Source organism: Arvicola amphibius, chromosome 3, assembly GCF_903992535.2.
Source record: "Arvicola amphibius chromosome 3, mArvAmp1.2, whole genome shotgun sequence".
NCBI lineage: Eukaryota > Metazoa > Chordata > Mammalia > Rodentia > Cricetidae > Arvicola > Arvicola amphibius.
Window position 1 is genome coordinate 175048566 of NC_052049.1, and position 21808 is coordinate 175070373.

Sequence of the window (21808 nt, forward strand, 5' to 3'; positions counted from 1 at the left end):
GGTGCCCACAGAGGCTGAGAGAGGGCACTGGGTCTCCTGGAACTGTAGTTTTAGATAGTTGTATGGTGCCCTCGGATGGTGGGAGAAGAACCTGGGTTCTCCGAAAGAGCAGCTGATTCCCCAAACCGCTGAGCTGTCTCTCCAGCTCCCACACAGGGCACATCCATTCACTCATTACCTGGTCCTTTGGGTTTTCCTTTAGAACATAGTCACAATCTGACCACTCCTCATTACTGTCTCTGCTAGGCCCTGGTCCAGGCCAACATCTCTACTTATAACATTTAACCTCCTCAAGCCTCTTTGTTGTCTCCTTGCTATTTTCACCAGCAGTTAACAGGGATTCTGTTTGATTTTGTTTTAAAATTTCATCTACTTAAAACCCTTCCCAGAAGAGATCGATATAGCACACAAAGTTCCTTCTGATAAGTCTTTATTTCTTCTCCATCCTTATCAGCTCATCCTCTCTCTCTCATTCTCTCTCTCTCTCTCTCTCTCTCTCTCTCTCTCTCTCTCTCTCTCTCTCTCTCTCTCTCTCTGTGGTCTCTCATACTGGACAATACAGGCCATCTCAGAGTTTTTGTATTTTCTTTAACTTCTGCCAGTAAGGTCCTTCATCCTTTGCCCAGTATTTGTGGACAGGACTTATTTCCTTACCTCAGATCTCAATCCTTTACTTTTCCAACGAGATCTTTTCTTGTTTAACTAATTGGAATTACAAATTATTTGACCCCCCCACACTTTCTTTCCCAGATTTGCTGTCCTACAGAACAATTTTTTTACTATAAGATGTACAATGCATTTTCCTCTTCCCTTTGTCATGTTTTATCAAACTCTCTTTTTTTACTTGATTTTCTTTTATGTGCATTGTTGTTTTGCCTGCATATATGTCTATGTGAGACTGGATGCCCTGGAACTGGAGTTACAGACAGTTGTGAGCTGCCATATGGATGTTGCCATATGGGAATTGAACCCGGATCTTCTGGAAGAGTCATTAGTGCTCAATCACAGAGCCATTTCTCCAGTCCCAGGTTTATCAGACTCTTAAAGACAGGGACTTGCGTGCTGTGCTTCTGCTGTTGTTCAGCACCTGAAAAGAGTGGCTGGCACGTAAAAGGGTGTATGCGACCTCTGTGGAGAGCACGGATACACAGGATTGCAGAGGACCAGAGGAAAAAAGCACTCAAGCCCAAGAAGGCTTCCTGGAGGAGTAAGTCCATGGCAGACAATCCCAAGCCCCACCCTTACATCATTAGAGAAAGCCACGCCCACCAAGGAGGAGCTGCAGCCGGAAGTAGACTCCGGGCGGAAGCCAGGCTAGGCCGACTGGGCCCTCCTTCTGACCTGCCCAAGACCCCGCCCACCCTAATGTAGGCGAAAGGTCGGTGGAACCTGTCGTGTAGCCTGGGCAGCCGAGCAAGACCTAGACCGCCCCGAGCTGCCAGGCAGACAGAGAAGACTGACCATGGCAGAAGAGCCGAAGCCCATCAGTCCGCTTAAGAACCTCCTGGCCGGCGGCTTTGGAGGCGTGTGCCTGGTGTTTGTGGGGCACCCCCTGGACACGGTCAAGGTGCGCGGTGTCTGGATTGAGGGCTTGTGGGTGGGGGAAGGCCCGAGGCGACGCGGAAAGTGGGGTCCCCCTAAGATGCTGCCTCAGGACAGGAGTGGGGCGGGTAGATGTTTCCCTGTGAAGTTTACGGAGGGTTGGTATGTAGTCTGTTAGTAGAGCGCTGTCTACCTAAAAGGGCGAAAGACTTAGCATTCAACTCCCCCAGCACCTCAAAAAGAAAAATAATTCTCGAGAATCATTCTAAAGAGAAGGCAGAGGCTGTCCCTCTCGCCCCAAGAGCCAGACAGCTCCTATTGCAAGGTCTTCGTTTGACAGTTTTTTTCTGATTCTACACTGTTTCTTTGGAGAGGAAAAAGAAAAAAAACCTTCTTCCCAAACCTCTGTTTCCAGTTAACCCTAATATTTTGTTATAAAGATTGAAACAGGATCCCTGTAAACCCAGCCTCCCCCCAAAACAAAGAACAAAGGTGGCAAAGACGTCCTTTGACACAGTCCCGTGAAGCCAGTGGATCTCATAGCCTTCTCTTGTGCAGTTTTCTTTGCCCGAAGAGGCAATTGGCCGTTTTCAGTCACTCACTCACTGCAGGGTAAGCGTCATTAACCTATTGCATAGTGACCCCTATAGGAAGCAATGGTGGACCCGGTGACCAGCCAGTCTCAGGCGAGGAAATCATGGGTACACAGGCAACTCACTAGAACTTGTTCCTGGACCTTTGTCTCCTCACCCCTCCATTCTTCCCCTTGCTGCACTCAGAAAGATCTTGCTGAAGACCAAAGGTGATAGATATCCTATAACTTAGCTCCTGAAACCTCATCATCATTATTACTATTGTAAAACTTGAAGGAAAATGACAGGTCACAGCCAGGATGGACCTGTGGGGGAGAAGATATGAGTCTTGTGTTGCTGGGGTGTGGAACCCCGAGAACACAGGAGTTTCATAAGGTAGTAACCTATGTTGGTGGCTTGTTAGGGCATCAGGTCCAGTTTCCTCAGAAAGAAAATGGTATTCTGTTGGCAGGCTTAGACAGCACGCTGTCTGATGGCCTCTGTTCAAGAGTGAAGCTAACCAAAGACAGAGCTCATTCTAGGGGATTCTATAGTATTCTGCAGTGCGAAATCAGGTCTTGGCAGGCAGCGAGGGCTCTACTTGTCAGTGCTTCCAAGGCAGGGGTATATCCAAGGACCTCTGTTTGTATGGCCTCTATTCCTAATCCTATTCTACAGAGGCAGAAATCTTGTTCTTCACATCTGAGACTTTTAAAAAAACAATATCCTTACTGTCTCCTTATATAAGTGTTGCACCTATCTTGTATCCTCTTGTTCTTGATGTTCCTCCAGCAAGGGCCCCGTGACCTTTGTTCTGAATTATAAATGACTGAAAATGTTCACTGGCATGTGAACATCAGAAGACTTTTCTTTTTAGTGTAAACCAAAACCACAGATTGCTGCCTGCTGTCCTTTTGACCTCAGAGAGCTAGGTGGTCACCAACTAAACCCTGATGCTTTGGGGATTGGGTTTTTGTTTTGTTTTGTTTTTGAGGCAAGGTCTCACTAATCTATGCTGGCCTCAAACTATTATGTAGCAGAAGATGACCTTGAACTTCTGATTCTTCTGTCGCCCAAATACTTGAAGGATCTTTGAGAGTTTCAAAGCAACAGAGACATGGCCTACATATTCTATTAACTGAGAATTGGCACACTTGGCACACTTCAGAACTGGGGCTTGGAAAATTTTTATGGAAGGTAGGGTTGGAACAGTCATTGAAAAAACTAGATGATTTTTAATCTGAGCACTCGGGATGCAGAGGCAGACAGATCTCTGTGAGTTCCAGGAGGCCATCCTGGTCTACAAAGCGAACTCCAGGACAGCCAGGGCTGTTACACAGAGAAACCCTGTCTCGAAAAACCAAGGGCTAAAAAAAAAAGGAGAAAGAAAGGAAGGAAGGAAGAGCTGTGTAATCTGGCATGGGGAGGTGGGTGACTTAGATCTTAGAACACTGGTGACTAGCAGTTTATAAAGGACAAAGATTTATTTGTTTGGTTGGTTGATTTTTTGAGACAAGGTTTCTCTGTAGCTTTGGAGCCTGTCCTGGAACTAGTTCTTGTAGACCAGGCTGGTCTTGAACACACAGAGATCTGCCTGTCTCTGCCTCCCAATTTCTTACAGTTCTGGAGACCAGGAGTGCTGAGATGCACAGGTCTACATCTGTGCAAGGCTGATTGTGCTGCGTCACCCCATGGTGGAAGATGAAAGGGCAAGAGATCAAACTCAAGACTCAAATCTTTTTCAGCTGTCTTTAATCCATTCATGAATACCTTCCAGTAGGTCTCACCTCCCAACATTGTTCTTGCATTTTGGGGTTAAGTTCCCACGCGTAGTTTGGGGCAGGAATGAAGGCAAGTATGAGCTTGGCCATGAGTTTAGGATGTGATATCAGCTGAGGATGTCAGCTGAGGTCCTCACTGGTTGGGACGTCTGATGTCACAATGAGATAATTAGAGGGAACTTTTTTTTTGTTTTGTTTTTTTAAATCACTGTGGTGGAAATGTAGCTCAGTTGATAGAGTACTTGCCTACCATGCATGAAACTTTTAGGGTTTGTTTGTTTGTTTGTTTGTTTGTTTATTATTTTCGAGACAAGGTTTCTCTGTATTTTTGGAACCTGTCCTGACACTTGCTCTGTAGCCCAGGCTGGCCTCGAACTCACAAAGATCTGCCTGCCTCTGCCTTTCAAGTGCTGGGCCAGGCAGTGATGGTGTATGCCTTTAATCCCAGCATGTAAGGTCCTAACACATGCAACAATAAAGGTTTATAGGAAGTGGAAGAAGAACATGATGAAAATGAGGTTTTGGAGAGGTTGGTGTGAGGATAACCTTGAGAGGCATTGGAGAACAGTTAGCAGGAAAATCATCCTGGAAAAAGACTAACTAGTACTGCCTGTTTCTATTTCTATTACAGTATAAATCTTTACCCTAAGCCCAAGGGAGCTAAAGGCTCAGTAATGCTCACAATCCTTATAAGTCGTTTTTGGGGGAGCACTTTGATGGGTGACCTGTCTCATTCTTTTTCTTTTTGAGATAGATTGTCTTGTAGCCCAGTCTGGCCTTAGACTCATTATATACCCAAAGATGACCTTGAACTCCTGGTTCTCCTGTCTTCACCTCCTAAGCACTCGCATGCCCAGCTTGGCTCGGTGTTGTTTTTTGTGAAATAGTTAAGAAGATCCCTAATGGTTTGGGGATTTGGCGTAGTCACTGATAGAGTGCTGGCTTAGCATGCCTGAAGCCCTGGGTTCAGTCCCCAGTGCGATATAAAACCAAGTATGGTGCTGATGAATATATATATATGTATGTATATATGTGTACATATATATATACACACACACATACATATGTGTATATATATATATATTTCTGTATCCAATGAAATATTTAACAATAAAAATAATGTGATTATTATGGGAGTCTGTGGAGGAAATAGGAAGACGATGGAGTATATGCATAAGATACATTTTATACATGTCTGAAATTGTCAAAGAATAAATATAAAAAGTACTAGCCAAAGAATGGGATGCTGGAGAACTGGTTCAGCTTAAGAGCACTTACTGCTCTTGCATAGGACCCTGTTTCCATTCCCAGCATCCACATAGCATTTCACAACTATCTGTAACTAGTTCCTGATGTTCTGACATACTCTATGCGCACTGCGTGCATGTGGTGTACTTAATATGGTCAGGCAAAACACTCATACAGAAAGCAAAATACACATACACACACACTTTTAAGGAATGAGAAACCTGGTCTAAAACCCAAAATAAATAAATACATAAATAGAACAAGTACTAATGAAATAGTGAAGTCTGAATGTACCTATCAGGTTAAGAAAATGCTGAAGATGTCCACAAAGGTGAGCACTTTCTGTTTAAATGAAGTCGAAGGGTTGAGGATATAGCTCTGTGGGAAAGTTGCTTATACAGAGTTCTAGGTACAATCTCCAGCTCTGTAAAGGAGGAGGAGGAGGAGGAGGGAGAGAAAAAGAGAAAAGTGGGATCATTGCTGGTAATTCTGGAAGGTAACTATTTTGGTTTCTGGTTTCAGGTACGACTGCAGACACAACCACCAAGTTTGCCTGGACAGCCACCTATGTACTCTGGGACCATCGACTGTTTCCGGAAGACTCTTATTAGAGAGGTGTGCTCCAGGTGCTGGGTGTGGGTGTCCCTTCCTCAAAGGACTGTTTTTAGGGGTCAACACTACTCCCTGGGGGACAAGACAGCTGTGTGTTTCTGCTGGCCACAGCTCTAGCTCACTAGCATATCTGCCTCATTGGCTATGGAGCCTGATAATTCCAGCTGCTGTTTATATAGATGAATGAAGCCAATAAAATCTTTCGCCCTTCTTGGTGATGTAAGTAGAGAATGGATCATTAGCAAGGCATAATTGAAGTTTGAATTGAGGGAAAATTCACGTCTTGCCATGTGGTGGCACATACCTGTAATCCAGGACTGGGAAGGTTAGGAGAAGAAGATCTGAGTACAAGGTTAGCCTGGGCTACGTGGAGAGCTCCTGTACCAATAAAGGACTAGCGAAATGGTTCAGCAGTTGAGAACACTTATTGTTCTTGCAGTGCACCCAGGTTTGGTACCCAGCACCCATATGGAGGCTGACAACCATAACTCCAGTTCCAGGGGACCCAATACCCTTTTCTGACTTCTGAAGGCACCAGGTACACACATGTGCACATACATGTATTCAGGCAAAACATTCATAAAATAAATATCTGAAAACAGTAACAACAAAAAATTGAAAAAGAAGTATGTGAGGTTTGGAGAAAAAAAAAACAGACTAACAGAAATTCCACACTCCTAGAGAAGAGCATTTAGTTGTATTAGGGTTATTTGATTGTATAAATTTTTAATAGAATGTGATTTTTTTTCCCCTCTGGTTTTTGAGATAGGGTTTCTCTGTGTAGCTCTGACTGTCCTGGAACTCACTTTGTAGACCAGGCTGGCCTCAACTCACAGAGCACCGCTTTCCTCTGCCTCCTGAGTGCTGGGATTAAAGGGGTGCACCACCATCACCTGGCAATAGAATGCGATTTTAAAAATATTATTTATGAGTATGGGTGTCCACATGCGTGTCTGGTGCCTCTGGAGGTCAGAAAGTAGAATGGGGTCTTGTGGGAACTGGAGATCGGCAAGAGCAGCAAGTGCTCTAGAACGCTGAACCATCTCTCTGGTCCCTTTAAATTCCTTTTATGATGTTTTGAGATGGTGTCTCCTACTGCAGCTCATGCTACACTTGAACGCCCACTCATCCTTCTGCCTCACTCTCCTAAGTGCTGAGATTACAACTGCACTAAAATACAACTTGCACATGTTTATCTGCCAACATAGGAACTGAAGAGTGTCACCTCGAAGTATAAAGGTGCAGGGAAGGGATGGCTCATCCTTGGTGTAGACATGTCCAAGATTATTGCAGGACTCTGTGGGAGGAAGGTGCTGAGTCAGCCTTGAGCTCTTTCACCCAACCCCAGCTGGGTCTGTGTTTCTTCTTTAGGACCTTCTTCCTTATCTGTCTGATAATCAGAGTAGAGGCTGAGCAGTGTCTCCAGGAGGCTCTAAACTTCAGTTCTACCCAGAGGTCTCTGCCCTTAAGGAAGAGAGCCAAGTCTACATACTTCTTGGTCAGCAATTTTTTTTTGGCTGTATCCTGGGTGTGTGTGGGGATGGGCCTATGTAAATCTGACTCCTAAGTCTCTCTCATATATATATATATATATATATATATATATATATATATATATACACACACATTTCTGATTTCCTGGGAGGCTGAGGCAGGAGGGTTACCAGAATTGAGTTGGAATTCAGCTTGGGAAATAGAGCAAGGAAACAAAAACCAGAAAGAAAACAATAAAGACCTAACTCCTGCAGACTTTAGTAGGCTTCATTAGTCCATATTTTTTCTCCCTGTTTTTCAATTGTAGCAGACTTAGCTCTATCTTCTGGAGCTACCAGACATGAGTTGTACTCCATGAAACTGGCAGACCACTGGAAGGGAGATTAGGTAGGCTGTCAGGAGGCTTGTGTGGGCCCTGAGGAACTGGGCATCCTTCTCATCCAGCGCAGAGCTGCAGGAGAGGCTTTGACAGGACCTTGTCACGCTCTGCACTTGTACCTTCCTCCCAGATCTCTGTGCTGCCCCTGTTATTGCCTCTGTACTTTGACCATGGTGCGTGCACCTGTAGCCTGTAGCAGTGCCAGGCTTTTGTGGGATCAGGCAGAGTCTTAGTACGTATACATGTGCCCCTTTGATTCTAGAAAAAACGTGGATGTTGCAGGGTCTGCATTGAGAACAGTTCTTCAACCTGGATCTGCGTTGCCTTCCTGCTGTGCAGCCTGCCCTTTCGGGAGCAATCTTAACTCTTATTTTTAGTATTTGTTTTCAGAAATATTTTATTTTTCATTAAAGTTATATGGGCACTTGATTTTTCCCTGAAAAGCAAAGCAGCCAAGTTATCCATGTTCCTTCCTCATGCTTCAGAGGTTCTCAGCTCCTTTGGTTGTTTGCACTGCTTCTCCCTATCTGCATAGTACATTTGCTGACACATTTTTGTATGTTTATGCATCTTAACATGCATGTTCGCCTGCGTTAGCCTTCTTGTTCTGGTATATTCCTATTCTTGCTTTTTTGTTTTTTGGGTTTTTTTTTTTTGGGGGGGGGTTCTCTGTAACTTTGAAGCCTGTCCTGGAACTAGCTCTCGTAGACCAGGCTGGCCTCAAACTCACAGAGGTCTGTCTGCCTCTGCCTCCCGAGTGCTGGGATTAAAGACATGCGCCACCACCACCTGTCCTATTCTTGCTTTTTTGTCCTGCATATCCATATAATTTTTATCACGTTTTTGTGACTTAACCTATTTCATTTTTACTTTGTTTTGAGGTGCCAGGAATAAATTCCAAGTCTTATGCATGCTAAATACTCTGAGCTACATTTCCATCCTCCAATTTATTATTATTGGGATTATGACTATGTTCTATCCTTTTTTTTTCTTATTCTATTTGTGTGAGTGTTTTGCCTGCTTGCATGCATGCATGCATACCACGTTTGCCTGGTGCAACAGAGGTCAGAAAAAAACTCTTAATTGACAAACCATCTTTGTAAGCTTACTCCACATTACACCCAAGTCCTTTAAAAATATTTTTTATTGGCCAGGTGTGTTAGCACAGGACTTTAATATCAGCATTATGGGAAGTAGGAACATAATCTCTTTGAATTAAAAGTTGTCTTGATCTACATATGGAGTTCCAGACCAGCCAGTGGTACAGAATGTGACCCTGTCTCTGGGGAAAAAAAACAAAAACAAACAAACAAAAAAAAAAAAAACTGAAACAAGATTTCACTACATTTCCCAGAATGGTCTAAACTCAAACTGTAGTTTGCCACATCTTTAGTCCCAGCATTTAGGAGGCAGAGGCAGGTAGTTCTCTTGTGAGTTCAAGACCAGCCTGGGTTACATAGCAAGCTCTAGGACAGCCAGGACTATCTAAAGAGACCCTGTCTCAAAAATAAATAAATAAAGTTGTAGTGATGAGCTGCAAACACTCCTATATCATAAAGTGAAATAAATAAATAAGGAAGGAAGGAAGAAAAGAGCTACCTGGGACTGACACCTTAGGGTGACTTTTGACCTTGCATGCACTCGTGCACAGGCACACACATGTACACTTAAACATGCATATATAAACACACAAATTGGGGGTAAATCTCTCTGCTTAAAAAGGTGAAGATGAAAGTCACAGGTGAGAGGAGACATGGCTTTCGTATTTCAGACACAGTAGTGGTTTGCAGGTACAGCTCAGAGGTGAGCCCTTGCTAGGCCCTTGGTTTGATTTCCAGCACTGACATAGAATGGAAATACCTGAAAGCAGATTCTGTTGCTGTTGATTCCTTGCAGGGCATCACAGGGCTGTATCGGGGCATGGCTGCACCCATCATTGGAGTCACCCCTATGTTTGCTGTGTGCTTCTTTGGGTTTGGTTTGGGGAAGAAACTACAGCAGAAATCTCCAGAGGATACGCTAAAGTAAGTATTGTCAGGCAGCACTCAGTGCTGTTCTTCTTGGTGGTGTGATATGTACTGAGGAAATGTCTTGACAATTAGACTGTCCTCTGGCGCCAGGACTGACTTGTAAGCATTCGGAGCGAAGAAATACCCAAGTTTCCTTTGTTCTGTGAAATGAAAGGACCAAAGGAGAAAAGAGCCTTTTCTTGCCTATTTGCTAAATTATTATTAATTTTTCTTTTGTTTTTGAGACAGGGTTTCTCTGTGTAGCTTTAGAGCCTGTCCTCAAACTTGCTCTGTAAACTAGGCTGGCTTTGAACTCACAGACCCCACCCCCCCACCTCCCGAATGCTGGGTTTAAAGGCGTGTGCCACCACCACCTGGCCATCATCAATTTCTTTTTTTTTTTAATATTTATTTATTATGTATACAATATTCTGTCTGTGTTTATGCCTGCAGGCTAGAAGAGGGCACCAGACCTCACTACAGATGGTTGTGAGCCACCATGTGGTTGCTGGGAATTGAACTCAGGACCTTTGGAAGAGCAGGCAATGCTCTTAACCGCTGAGCCATCTCTCCAGCCCCATCATCAATTTCTTATCCATAGTAAATCCCTAGCATTGCTGTAGGACTCTCTAAGTAGCCAAGGATGACATTGAACTTCTGATCCTCTTGCCTCTACCTATTGTTCCCTCAGATTACAGCTGTTTACCACTATTCCTGGTTTTATACAGTGCAGTACAGTGCAGAGGATTGAACCCAGGGCTTTGTACATGCAGACATTGTCCCAACTGAGATATATTTCCAGCCCTTGTTGTCTGTTCTTTAAATTTAAAAAAATTTATTTTGGATGGGCGGTGATGGCACACACCTTTAATCTCAGCATTTGGGAGGCAGAGGCAGGTGGATCTCTGTGAGTTCAAGGACAACCTGGTCTACAAGAGCCAGTTTCCTTTGCTTTTCCTACCCATTTAGCAAGCGATAAAAGTTGCATTTTTGTGACTATTACACTTATAGACTCTAAATATCTCTGCCTTTGTTTCTGCTCTACTCTTTCTTTTGCTATCAACATATATAACTGAATACTCTTTCCTTTTCCTATGTACATACAACTTATCATTTACAAATTTTTATTCCCAATTTAAATTTTATCCTGCTTCTCTACACTTCTTGAAATTTTATTTTTTATTTTTGAACGCTCATACTCATGTATTCACCTGTGGTGAAATTTTTTCTTGTGGGTTTCTTATATTTTCCTCCGTATATCTGGTCATTTCTCTGGCATTTTTTGGGGGGGGGTGTAGATCAGCCCCATGTTGGGTGCCATTATGTTGTGGTCCTGTGGCAGCCTGGACCATAAATTATTTTTCTGGACCAGTGTGGAGGTGCGGTAATAAAGACACAACTCACATGGCTTTATCGGGAGGGAGATTCTCAGTGATCCCACATGAAATCCTGAGTTCACATTCTGAAAATTCCTCTGTTTATTCTCCAAACAGCCCTGTATACCAACACATAAACTGGGGGGGAAATTCATTAGCATTTTGTTTCCTAGGTAACCAGCTGAATGTCTCTGGTCACGTCCACATCTATCTATGCCTGCTGTCACGTCTTCCTGCTCTGTATGTTAGCTCTGTCACATAGGCTGAATTGGCATCTCTATTCTAGATGTCCTCCAAACTACAAAGGGGGAGCAGAGCAACATCCTGACCTCTTGTTAGGGTAGCGACAGCCTGTCTGGAAGGCTACCTCAGGTGCGAACTATGGCTTTAGAGCCTGGCTGCCATGTCATATAGAAATATGGGCCTACAGCTACAGAGAAACCCTATGTCAAAAAACAAAACAAAACAAAACATTTATTTTGTTATTTTATGTATATGGGTGTTTTGCCTGCATGTATGTCTGTGTACCACATGGGTGCAGTGCTTGAGAAGGGCAGAAGAAGGTGGCAGATCTCCTGGTATTGGCGTTTCAGACTGTTATGAGCTGCCTTGTGGGTTCTGGGAGTTGAACTTAGGTCCTCTGAAAGATCAGCCAGTGTTCTTAACTACTGAGCCTTCTCTCCAGCCCTGTAACACCTTTTAGTAAATGTTTAGAGTTAGTCTGGGTATAAAAAGACAATTGAACTAGGTGGTGGTGGCGCACATCTTTACTCCCAGCACTCAAGGCAGAAGTAGAGGTATGAGTTCAAGGCTAGCATGGTCTACGGCGTGAGTTTCAGGATACCCAGAGCTACATAGAGAAACCCTGTCTCAGAGACAAAAAAGACAATGGAGTCTCTTTTTTTATACCTCTATTATACCTCAACAATAAAAAGCAATTAATGTACAAGCTTCTCAGAATTCAGGGGAATTTTGAGTGAAACATTTTTTCGTGACAGGGTTTTTCTGTGTATCCCTGGCCATCTCGGAACTATCTCTGTAGACCAGGCTGGCCTCAAACTCACAGAGATCTACCTGCCTCTCCCTCTTGAGTGCTGGAATTAAATTAAAGGCGTGTGCTGCCACTGCCTGGCTGAAGGTTAGTTTTAAATGTGATTTTGCCACAACTCAGTCACTTGTAAAGAGAGTTCCAATTGTAATAATTATATCAGGTTGGTATTTGGGCATGTCTTTATTGTTAACTAATGTAGGAAGATTTATCCCATTGTGAGTGGCACCATTCCCTAGGCAGGGGCTCTGAACTATATAAGCCAGGAAACTAGAGCAGCTAAAAGCAGGCAGCATGAGAGCATTTGTTCCCCTCTGCTCTTGACTGTAAATGTGGAAAAGCTAGCTCCTTGACTTCCTGCCTTACCTCCCCCAAATGATGGATTGTAACCTGGCATTCTAAGACAACCCCAATCCTCCTTAGGTTGCTTTGGTCAGGGTGTTTGACCACAGTAGTAGAAATGAAATTGGAACCCCTGGCTCCCCCTCAGCCACTCTCCTTGACCTCAAAGCTTTTCTGCTTGAGTCTTGACTTAGTGTTCTAGGCCCTTGGTGGCCTGGGATATGTGATATGGGAGGGAAATGGGAGTTCAATGAGGTCATATCTTGGGTTAGAGGCTCTCCTTGCCTCACAGCAACCCCGTCGTTTACAGTTAGGAAATCAAGGCTCACAGAGCCCTGGTAATTTGTCTATAGTTACTGAACACAACAGGCTCATGCGTGGAAACCATATCTCACTATAAAGCTTTTCTCAGGGATGAGGGGATTCTGAGCGTGTGCCTATTGTGTGGGGGCTTCAAGGGTTTTCTCTTCTTGGCATTGGTACCCTTGCTCTGGTAAATTTGACATCAGAATTTACCCAGAATCTGATCTTTGTATAAAATCTGATTTACTCCTCCCCAGCCCATGTATTTACTTTTCCTGATAAAACCATTTTCTCTGCTTGGATTGCCTCAGTCCTTGGTGGATAACTACAGATGGTTGCTTCTGGTTTTGTTCTCAATGCAGCTACCCGCAGCTGTTTGCAGCTGGGATGCTGTCTGGTGTGTTCACCACAGGAATCATGACCCCTGGAGAACGGATCAAATGCTTACTACAGGTAAGGGTGTGGTCTGCAAGGAGGACCCAAGCACATAGTTAGCATGTGTGTTAGTGTTTTTGTGGGTTTGTTGTTTTGAGTCACTGTCTTGCTATGTGTCCCAGGCTGGCCACGAACTCATAATCCTCCTGTCTTGGTCTCCCTGTACTGCTGGGATCATGGGCATGCTGTGCCATGCCTGGATTTATATTTGTGTCCTTGTCCCTTCTATGAAATCTTTAGGCCAGTTGAGCAAAACAGTGTTTTCAAAAATGTGGAAGAATCAAGAACAAGAAACTAGCTGTTGTGGTGCCTTCTAGAGGCACATGCTGAAGATGAGGCAGGGAGCTCAAGTCCATGTTGTGGCACAGCACTAGAATCCCAGTGCTCAGGAATTTAAGGCAGGAGGCTTGCCACAAGTTCATTGTTATCCTGGCCTATATAGAGAGCTATGGCCCAGCCTGGGCTACATAAGGATACCCTGTATCAAAGTACCAAAAACCAAAATTAAAAAAACAAACAAACAAACAAACTAAGGATTTAACTACTGTACAACCTAGCAACTGTATAGTCTTGGTCATTTAACTCAGAAAAATAAACACTTAAATCTCTGTATGCAAATGTATGTAATGTCTTTATTTATAATAAGTCTGAACTAGAAAAAACACAGACATCCTCAAATTGGCTGTATAGCTGAGTGTATCTTAAACATCTCATCATACTGCCTGTACTTCCAAAGTGCATGAGAACTGAAATTTAGATGTTCTTCATATTAAAAAAATTATAGAATGAGCCATGCACCATGCACATGCCTTTAATCCCGGCACTGGGAAGAAGAGACAAGTGGATCTCTGTGAGTTTCACGCTAGCCTGGTCTATATAGAGTTACAGGACAGCCAAGGTAACATAGAGAACCTGTCTCAAAACAAAAAAACCTACAGAAACAAAATTATAGAATGGCATTTACTGGGTTTTTGGGCGTGGAGACATACAGCATCTCAGGCAGGAGCCGCCTCCCTTCTCCCTCTAAAGAGAGACGATATGGCTCAGTGGTAGAGATCTGCTGAGCATGTGCAGTGTTCAAGGTTCAGTCCTCCCAAAACGCCATGTGCTGAGATACGAGCTGCCTTTCAGTTTCTAAAGTGCTGTTGACCAGGGCTGGCAGGACTGAACTGGTGCATCTTGTGACGTTTTATTCACTTACTATATTATCTTAGGTACTTTTTTTTTCAGGCTTTATTAATTTTTGTTTGTTTGTTTTGAAACAGAGTCTACTGTAGTCTAAGCTAGCCTCATATTTACCTTGTAGAGAATAGTAGCTTTGAACTCCTGGTCCTCCTGCCCCTTCCTCTCCACGGCTGGAATTTTAGGCATGCATCATTATGCTTGGTTTAAAAAGAAAAGAATAGTTATTTCTAAAGAAAATTTAAAAATTAATTCATTGTTATTGGGATGGAGTACATATGCCACAGTGCATATGTGACTGGCAGAGACAACTTGGTTGAGATGGTTCTCGCTTCATGTGGGTCCTGGGGATCAGGCCTACGTCACAAGCTTGTACCTTACCCGCCGAGCCAGCTCTCCGGCCATTTTATTACTTTTTCCGAGACAATGCCCCTTTCCCCTTTGCTGCTGTGGAGCGAGGTAGCCACTGATTTCTTGGTTTCAGTTTTGTTTTTCAATTTGAAGTTTTGTTTGGTTCCTCTTTATATATTCTTTTTTAAAAATATTTATTTATTTATTATATATACAATATTCTGTCTGTATGCCTGCAGGCCAGAAGAGGGCAGCAGACCTCATTTACAGATGGTTGTGAGCCACCATGTGGTTGCTGGGAATTGAACTCAGGACCTTTGGAAGAGCAGGCAATGCTCTTAACCACTGAGCCATGTCTCCAGCCCCTCTCTTTATATATTCTAATTTCTCTTCTCAAACTATCCATTTTTTTGCTGTGGCTACTTTCATGTTTCAAGCATATTCATGATTTTTCATGAAAGGATTGTTAATGCTCTATTATGACTGCTTTAGAAACCTTCGTCAGGCAGCTCTAGCACCCGGATCTTGTTGGCATTATTGTCTTTCTTTGAGTGGATACATGAGCATGTGGAGGCCCGGGCTCAGCCCTGGTGTTGGCCCTAAGGGTCCACCCACCTTGTCTTTGGAGACAGGGTCTCTCACTAGCCTGAGGCTGAATCCTTAAGCCAGGCTGGCTCACAGGGAGCCCGACCCTGCAGGGTCTATCAGTTCAACGGTGCTGTTTTGACTTGATGACCTTCTGTCCCTCCCAGATTCAGGCTTCTTCAGGGGAAACCAAATACACTGGTACCTTGGACTGTGCAAAGAAGCTCTATCAGGAGTTTGGGATCCGTGGCTTCTACAAAGGGACTGTGCTCACTCTCATGCGAGGTAAACTGAAGCACTGCACTCTAGGTCACCTGGGAAGGTCAGCTGATGAGAGTCTGTCACAAGCAGCTGACTGGACTATAGACCAGTGTTGACACATGCTCTTACATGCCAGTAGTGTGTATCCTGCTTATAGGCAGTCTCACCCAGCGTGGACACAGAGAAGGATGGAGAGGTTTATCCTTCCTAAATGTCTTCAGGGATGGAGTCATGATGTGGGAAGGCAGTGGCTACTAGATAGAAATCATGGCTGAAGGAATGGGGGGGGGGGAGAAAGACTTAGGAATAGTGAGCATCTCTTCAGGGTTTGTGCATGCTGGGCAGTGCTCTACCATTGAGCTACGTTCCCAGACCTCCTCTTGGTTTTGACAGGCAGGATTCCAGAGGCGAGACAGTCTTATCCTGACATGGTAGCTTGAAGGAAGTTCAGACAATGAACTGTGATTGTAACTGCTTAGAGTTGGTGCATCGTGGTGACCACCTACAGGGACTTGGAAGATGAATTACATTATTTGTTTACTCTCATGCTAGTGCATGGCTCTCAGCAGCATCTGATAGCTGCAGGGTGATTGTTAAAGATAGAATGTAACTGGCATGCTGGAGCAGAATCCCACCAAGGTTGGAGATGGGTGGATCTCAGAGTTCCAGGCCAGTCTGGTCTACAGGGTGAGTTCCAGGGTAGCTAGGGTTACACAGAGAATCCCTGTCTCAAAAAAAAAAAAAAAAAAAAAAAAAAAAAAAAAAAAAAAAATAAAACAAACAAACAAAAAATGTAGGGCCTGGAGAGATTGCTGAGTGGTTAAGAGCACTGGCAACATTTCTAGAGTAATCAGATTCAGTTCCCAGCACCCACATCACAGCTCACTACAGTCTGTCACTCCACTTCTAGAGAACCTGATGTCTTCTTCTGGCCTTTATGGGCATTGCACACATATGGTTCACAGACAAGCACGCAAAATTCTCATACATGTAAAATAAAGAATATTTTTGGTTGTGAGTCTAGTCTTTAATGGCTGAGCCATCTCTCTAGTCCATAAAATAAAAAATAAAGCTCAAAAATTTAAAAATAGGGGCCGGAGAGATGGCTCAGTGGTTAAGAGCATTGCCTGCTCTTCCAAAGGTCCTGAGTTCAATTCCCAGCAACCACATGGTGGCTCACAACCATCTGTAATGAGGTCTGGTGCCCTCTTCTGGCCTTCAGGCATACACACAGACAGAATATTGTATACATAATAAATAAATAAATATTTTAAAAAAATTAAAAATAAAAAGGATGAGCCGGGCAGTGGTGGAGCACACTTTCAGTCATGCACTCGGGAGGCAGAGGCAGGCAGATTGCTAAATTCAAGGCCAGTCTGGTCTACAAAGAGTTCCAGGACAGCCAGGGATACATAGAGAAGCTCTGTTTCAAAAACAAACAGAAAGGACGTTGCTGCTTAAGGATTTCTTAGGTTCTCCCCAGAGAAGAGCACACAGTCCTGAAGACGAATGCATATAAGTAAAATTATACAGACCAAACAGGTTGGATTTATGTATTTATACTACATTTGTGTGTATATATGTAGTATCTATAGTATATATTTAATATGAATATATATGTAGTATAAATACATTTAGTGTGCGTATATGTACATATGTGTGTATGTACATGTGTGTATATATATACATATATATATATATATACACATACACATATATATGAAAACAAAGAAAAAGGTTATGATTTTGAAAGAGAGCTAGGGGATGGTGCATGATGTGGTTGGAAGGAGGAAAGAGAAGGGGAAATGATGTAATTATAACCTCAAAAATAAACAAATTAGCCAGGTCATGGTGGTACACACCTTTAATCCCAGCACTTAGGAGGCAGAGGCCTGGGATCTCTGAGTGTTTGAGGCCAGCCTAGTCTACAGATCTAGTTCCAGGAAGCTATGATTACACAGAGAAACCCAATTAAAAAAGAAAAAAATTGTTTTTAAATAGAACTCAGGAATCTCTGAATACTCTAGTGCCAGTCTGTGTTTTTAATTCACCTTTCTTGTCATTAACAGATGTTCCAGCCAGTGGGATGTATTTCATGACATATGAATGGCTTAAAAATCTCTTCACTCCAGAGGGAAAGAGGTGAAAAGAACATTAGAATGTAGAAGCCATTTTCCTACTTCTGGGTAGGTTGTCCCCTCTGATGCAGACGAGATACTCGTTCTTGGTTCGCTGTTGTTGTCCTTTAGTAGCTGCTGGGGTGCAGCTGACACATCTGCTCTGTGCCTTGCTTGGTGAAGAGCATTTTAAATAATGCATGGAACCCCCTCCAACAGAGTAGCAGCTGCCAGGTTGTGGCCCTTGAGCCTCCTCCCCCCAGCTGAAGCCCTTTCAGTAACCTCTTTCCCAAGTGCAGTTCAGGGATTGGTCTGAATACCGTGCCACGGTTTTGTCTGACTGGGGTTGTGGTGTTCTACAGCGTCAGTGACCTCAGTGTGCCTCGGATCCTGGTGGCTGGAGGCTTTGCGGGGATCTTCAACTGGGCTGTGGCAATCCCTCCAGACGTGCTCAAGTCTCGGTTCCAGACTGGTGAGTGGTACGGATCTGGACGGGGTAGCCTCTAGCATTGACTGCCCTGGGGTGCAGGGGTTTTGTTTTTGTTTTTAAAGAAAGGGTCTCACGTAGCCCAAGCTGGCTTCTAACTTACTATGTAACCAAGGCTGATCTTGAATTCTTGCTCCGCGGGCATACCTTCCAAGTGCTGGGATTATAAGCAGAGGTACCCCTTCTTCCCTGGTGAGTGCTCAGGTCTCTCCTCATAGCAGAATCCAACGTCTGACAAACCTCCACATTTCTATGCTAGAAACCCTAGGGTTTCTTCCATGTCAGTCTAAACAAAAACAAGAGTCTGTTCTCCCTCCCCGACATGACCTAAACTGTTTAATTCCATTTTTAATTCCCTTGGCACCAGTAATCCAGACATTTGTGTCTTTGCACCAGTGTCAGCTGCGTTGTGAACTACTCTTGATGGCCTTCAACGTGTCCTTGCCCTGGTGATAGCTCTGACCCAACATTTGACTATTAGATTGTCCTCATGTGGGTTGCTGTGGTCAGGTCACAAAGCTTCCTGGAGTTTAAAAAAATTGGGTTCTGCCCTACAGCACCTCCTGGAAAATATCCTAATGGTTTCAAAGATGTGCTGAGAGAGCTGATCCGGGATGAAGGAATCTCATCCTTGTACAAAGGGTTCAATGCAGTAATGATCCGAGCCTTCCCAGCCAATGCAGTGAGTATCTGACAAGGGCTAGGATTTTTCCTTCTGGACTCAGTGCAAGGAACTGGCTTTTGCTTGCTCTTGGGATTGCCAGAGCTTCCTTATCCACTGGCTTTCTTGTAGCTGCCAGCATCATCACAGTGGTCAGAGATTTGAATTTCTTGATCTGGTTATCAAAAGCAGTGGTTGCAGGATTTGTGTTTTCTTTATTTCTTCTCTTCCTTCTCTTCCCATCCTTTTCTTCTATTCCCCATTTCTAAAAACAAGGTCTCTATATGTAGCCCAGGCTGCCTTCAAACTCTCAGGAAAAGTGCTAGGATTGTTAGGGTGTATCGCCACACCTAGCCTTGGCCATGCACATTGTTTAAAATTTATTTTTATTTATTTATTTTGATTTTTTTTTTTGAAACAGAATTTCTCTGTGAAACAGTCCTGGCTATCCTGCTGGCCTCGAACTCACAGAGATTCACCTGCTTCTGCCCCCCCCTCCCCCCGCCCAAGTGCTGGGATTAATGGTATACACCACCACTGCCTGGCCTATTTTTATTTTTTGTGCATTTGTGTTTTGCCTGCATGTATGTCTGTGTGAGAGTGTCAGCTCTTGGAATTAGAGATAGTTGTGAGCTGCCGTGTGGGTGCTGGGAATTGAATCCAGGTCCTCTAGAAGAGCAGTCAATGCTCCTCACCACTGAGCAATCTCTCCAGTCCCAGCCATGCACATTTTACTCCTATTGGGAGTAAGTGACTATGCTTCCTTTTCCCTCTTTCTTCCCTACTCTCCCTATCTTTTCTTTCTTCTTTTGGCCGGGTGCTACTGTGTAGTCCAAGTTGGTTTCAAAGTTGCAGTCTCTCTAACTTAGCCTCTGGAGCATTGGGTGCACAGGCATTCATTACCATACTCAGCTTAGTTTGCTGTCTTAGTATGGGTAGGAATGGGGTTAGGTAGGGAAGGGGCTCTGGCATTGGCAGGGCTAACCAAGCATGGCGCTGCCGGTGGAATCTACAGTCACTCCCTCTTGCTGTTTTTTCTTTCCCATCCAACCTTCTCTTAGGCCTGTTTCCTTGGCTTTGAAGTTGCCATGAAGATCCTTAACTGGATTGCCCCCAACTTGTGAGGCTGAGGACTGTTCAAGACTTCTGGATGCTGGACTGCTGTTGCTAAGAAGCAGTGGGCAGGACTAGGTAGTCCTGAAGGGTGAGGGGAGGGAAATGGTGGAATCGGAGCTCCAGGCATGGCTATGATGATGAAATTGTTGCCTTAACGACATCTTCTACCTTGTATAACTTGGTGTGCCATTTTGAAACTTGAATTTAGAAGATTTCCAGAGAATTGGAGATGGAATAAATAGTTTATAGACTTGCTACCTTTGGCCAAATTGCCACCTCCTGGTTGACTGATGGCTCTACCACACTCAAAATACTCCTCGCTGAAGAGTTGATGGCTAACTCTCTGGAGACCCCTGCCTGTTTTCAATCAGCTAAATCAGGAGCTGGGATCTTTTGTCGCTAGCCAGGAAAACCCAGCAGATTTCTGTGGTGCCATCTACTCCTGGGCTGCACAGAGGGATGTAGGCATGAAGCCCACATCTGTCTACCAAATGGACTAGGTAGATATACCTAAGAACAGACCACCTATTAACTATTGTTTGATATTTTTACACAAGAATATAATAAAAAAATAAACAAGAATTGTCTAAATTCCCAGGAGAAGGTGGAGAATTTTCCCTCCTACTCAGTGAAGACAGCCCCAGCCTCCTGGGTAAGTGAAAGCCATAATATAGGAAGGTTCTTTTTGCACATTCTTTCCCCATGAGAACACCCAATTTTAACAGGAAACAATAAATATTGTTTATAATTTTTGCATTGTGTGATATTTTATCTTGTGATTCAGGGACAGTTCAGCAGGGCTGGGTATGCTTTCGGAGGCTGTCCGGAATCAGTGTCTGTTCCTGGGAGCCATAGGCTGGACCTCTAGCAGGCAAGGAGGAAGTTTTGACTGGCTTGGACCTCTCTGGTTCCCTTGATATTTCAGGGAGGATGGGTTTGGCTGGGAGGCCTCATTGGTAAATGTTCATAATAAAGTCCTTGGTGTCAGTCTGGCAGGCAGGCCACCCCAAAACAATCTTGTAATCCATCATTTCAAATTTATTCTCCTTTCGTCCTGAGTTACATGGCTCTCCATGTTTCTAAAGGGTAAGTCAGTCGTTCAAAAAAGATGAAAACAGTTCTGAGTTTGGAGGTGGCTGTGGGTCTGGCATTTGCTGTGTATCTGATATAGCCAGAGGGAGTTGGAACAGGGAGCCCTAAGCTTCTTGGTCCTTGTCTTAGAGAATGGGAGTGCTTACTAAAGGGAGTTTGGCTTTTCTGGCACTGTCCTGCCTGGCCGGAACAGTTAGTTCCACTGTCACTTCCTGCCTTGTCAAAGCCCTGAAGAGATCCTTGGGACTTTGGCTTTAGAACTGTCACTCTGAGCATGAGAATGACAGACACACCTCACTTGGGAGTTAGGGTATGTAAGTAAACTTGCAGGAAGCTGGAGAACAGAGAGTTCAAGGAAGGAAGCTGTATTTGGAGGAGAATATTTCTGAATGATCATGTGAAAATTATGGCCAAGAAGGGGGCCAGCAAGATGATGGCTCAGGGTAACTTATTTGTTTGTTTGAGGCAGGGTCTTACTTATTCCAGCCTGGCTTTGGATACTCTGTAGCTGAGTAGGATGACTTTCAACTTCTTTTTTTTTTTTTTTTTTTTTTTTTTTGGTTTTTCGAGACAGGGTTTCTCTGCAGCTTTTTCAGAGCCTATCCTGGAACTAGCTCTTGTAGACCAGGCTGGCCTCGAACTCACAGAGATCCGCCTGCCTCTGCCTCCCGAGTGCTGGGATTAAAGGCGACTTTCAACTTCTGATCCTTCTGCCTTCCCTCACAAGTACTGAGATTACAAGAGTGCATCACCATAATCAGTCTGTGGGGTGCTAGGGACCAAACCCAGGGTGTTACACGTGTTAGGCAAGCTCT

At 44.0% G+C, this 21808-nt stretch overlaps 1 protein-coding gene across 1 annotated transcript; it reads left to right on the forward strand.

Annotated features, from left to right (window-relative positions):
- Positions 1-1350: 1350 nt before the first annotated feature.
- Positions 1351-20653, forward strand: Slc25a20 (solute carrier family 25 member 20). The gene is made up of 9 exons (XM_038322994.1): positions 1351-1567; positions 5666-5758; positions 9525-9652; positions 13069-13159; positions 15427-15544; positions 17590-17662; positions 18000-18109; positions 18682-18806; positions 19847-20653. The coding sequence occupies exons 1-9, from the start codon at positions 1463-1465 to the stop codon at positions 19907-19909; spliced, it is 906 nt and encodes a 301-aa protein (XP_038178922.1). The 5' UTR covers positions 1351-1462; the 3' UTR covers positions 19910-20653.
- The last annotated feature ends 1155 nt before the right edge of the window (positions 20654-21808 follow it).

What these genes read in the sequence shown, in the direction of transcription:
- Slc25a20 (XM_038322994.1), top strand. Translation starts at nt 1,463, where the DNA reads ATGGCAGAAGAGCCGAAGCCCATCAGTCCGCTTAAGAACCTCCTGGCC. An exon ending in ACCCCCTGGACACGGTCAAG is followed by an intron (nt 1,568 to 5,665) that starts GTGCGCGGTGTC and finishes TTCTGGTTTCAG; the next exon opens with GTACGACTGCAGACACAACC. An exon ending in CAAGTCTCGGTTCCAGACTG is followed by an intron (nt 18,110 to 18,681) that starts GTGAGTGGTACG and finishes TCTGCCCTACAG; the next exon opens with CACCTCCTGGAAAATATCCT.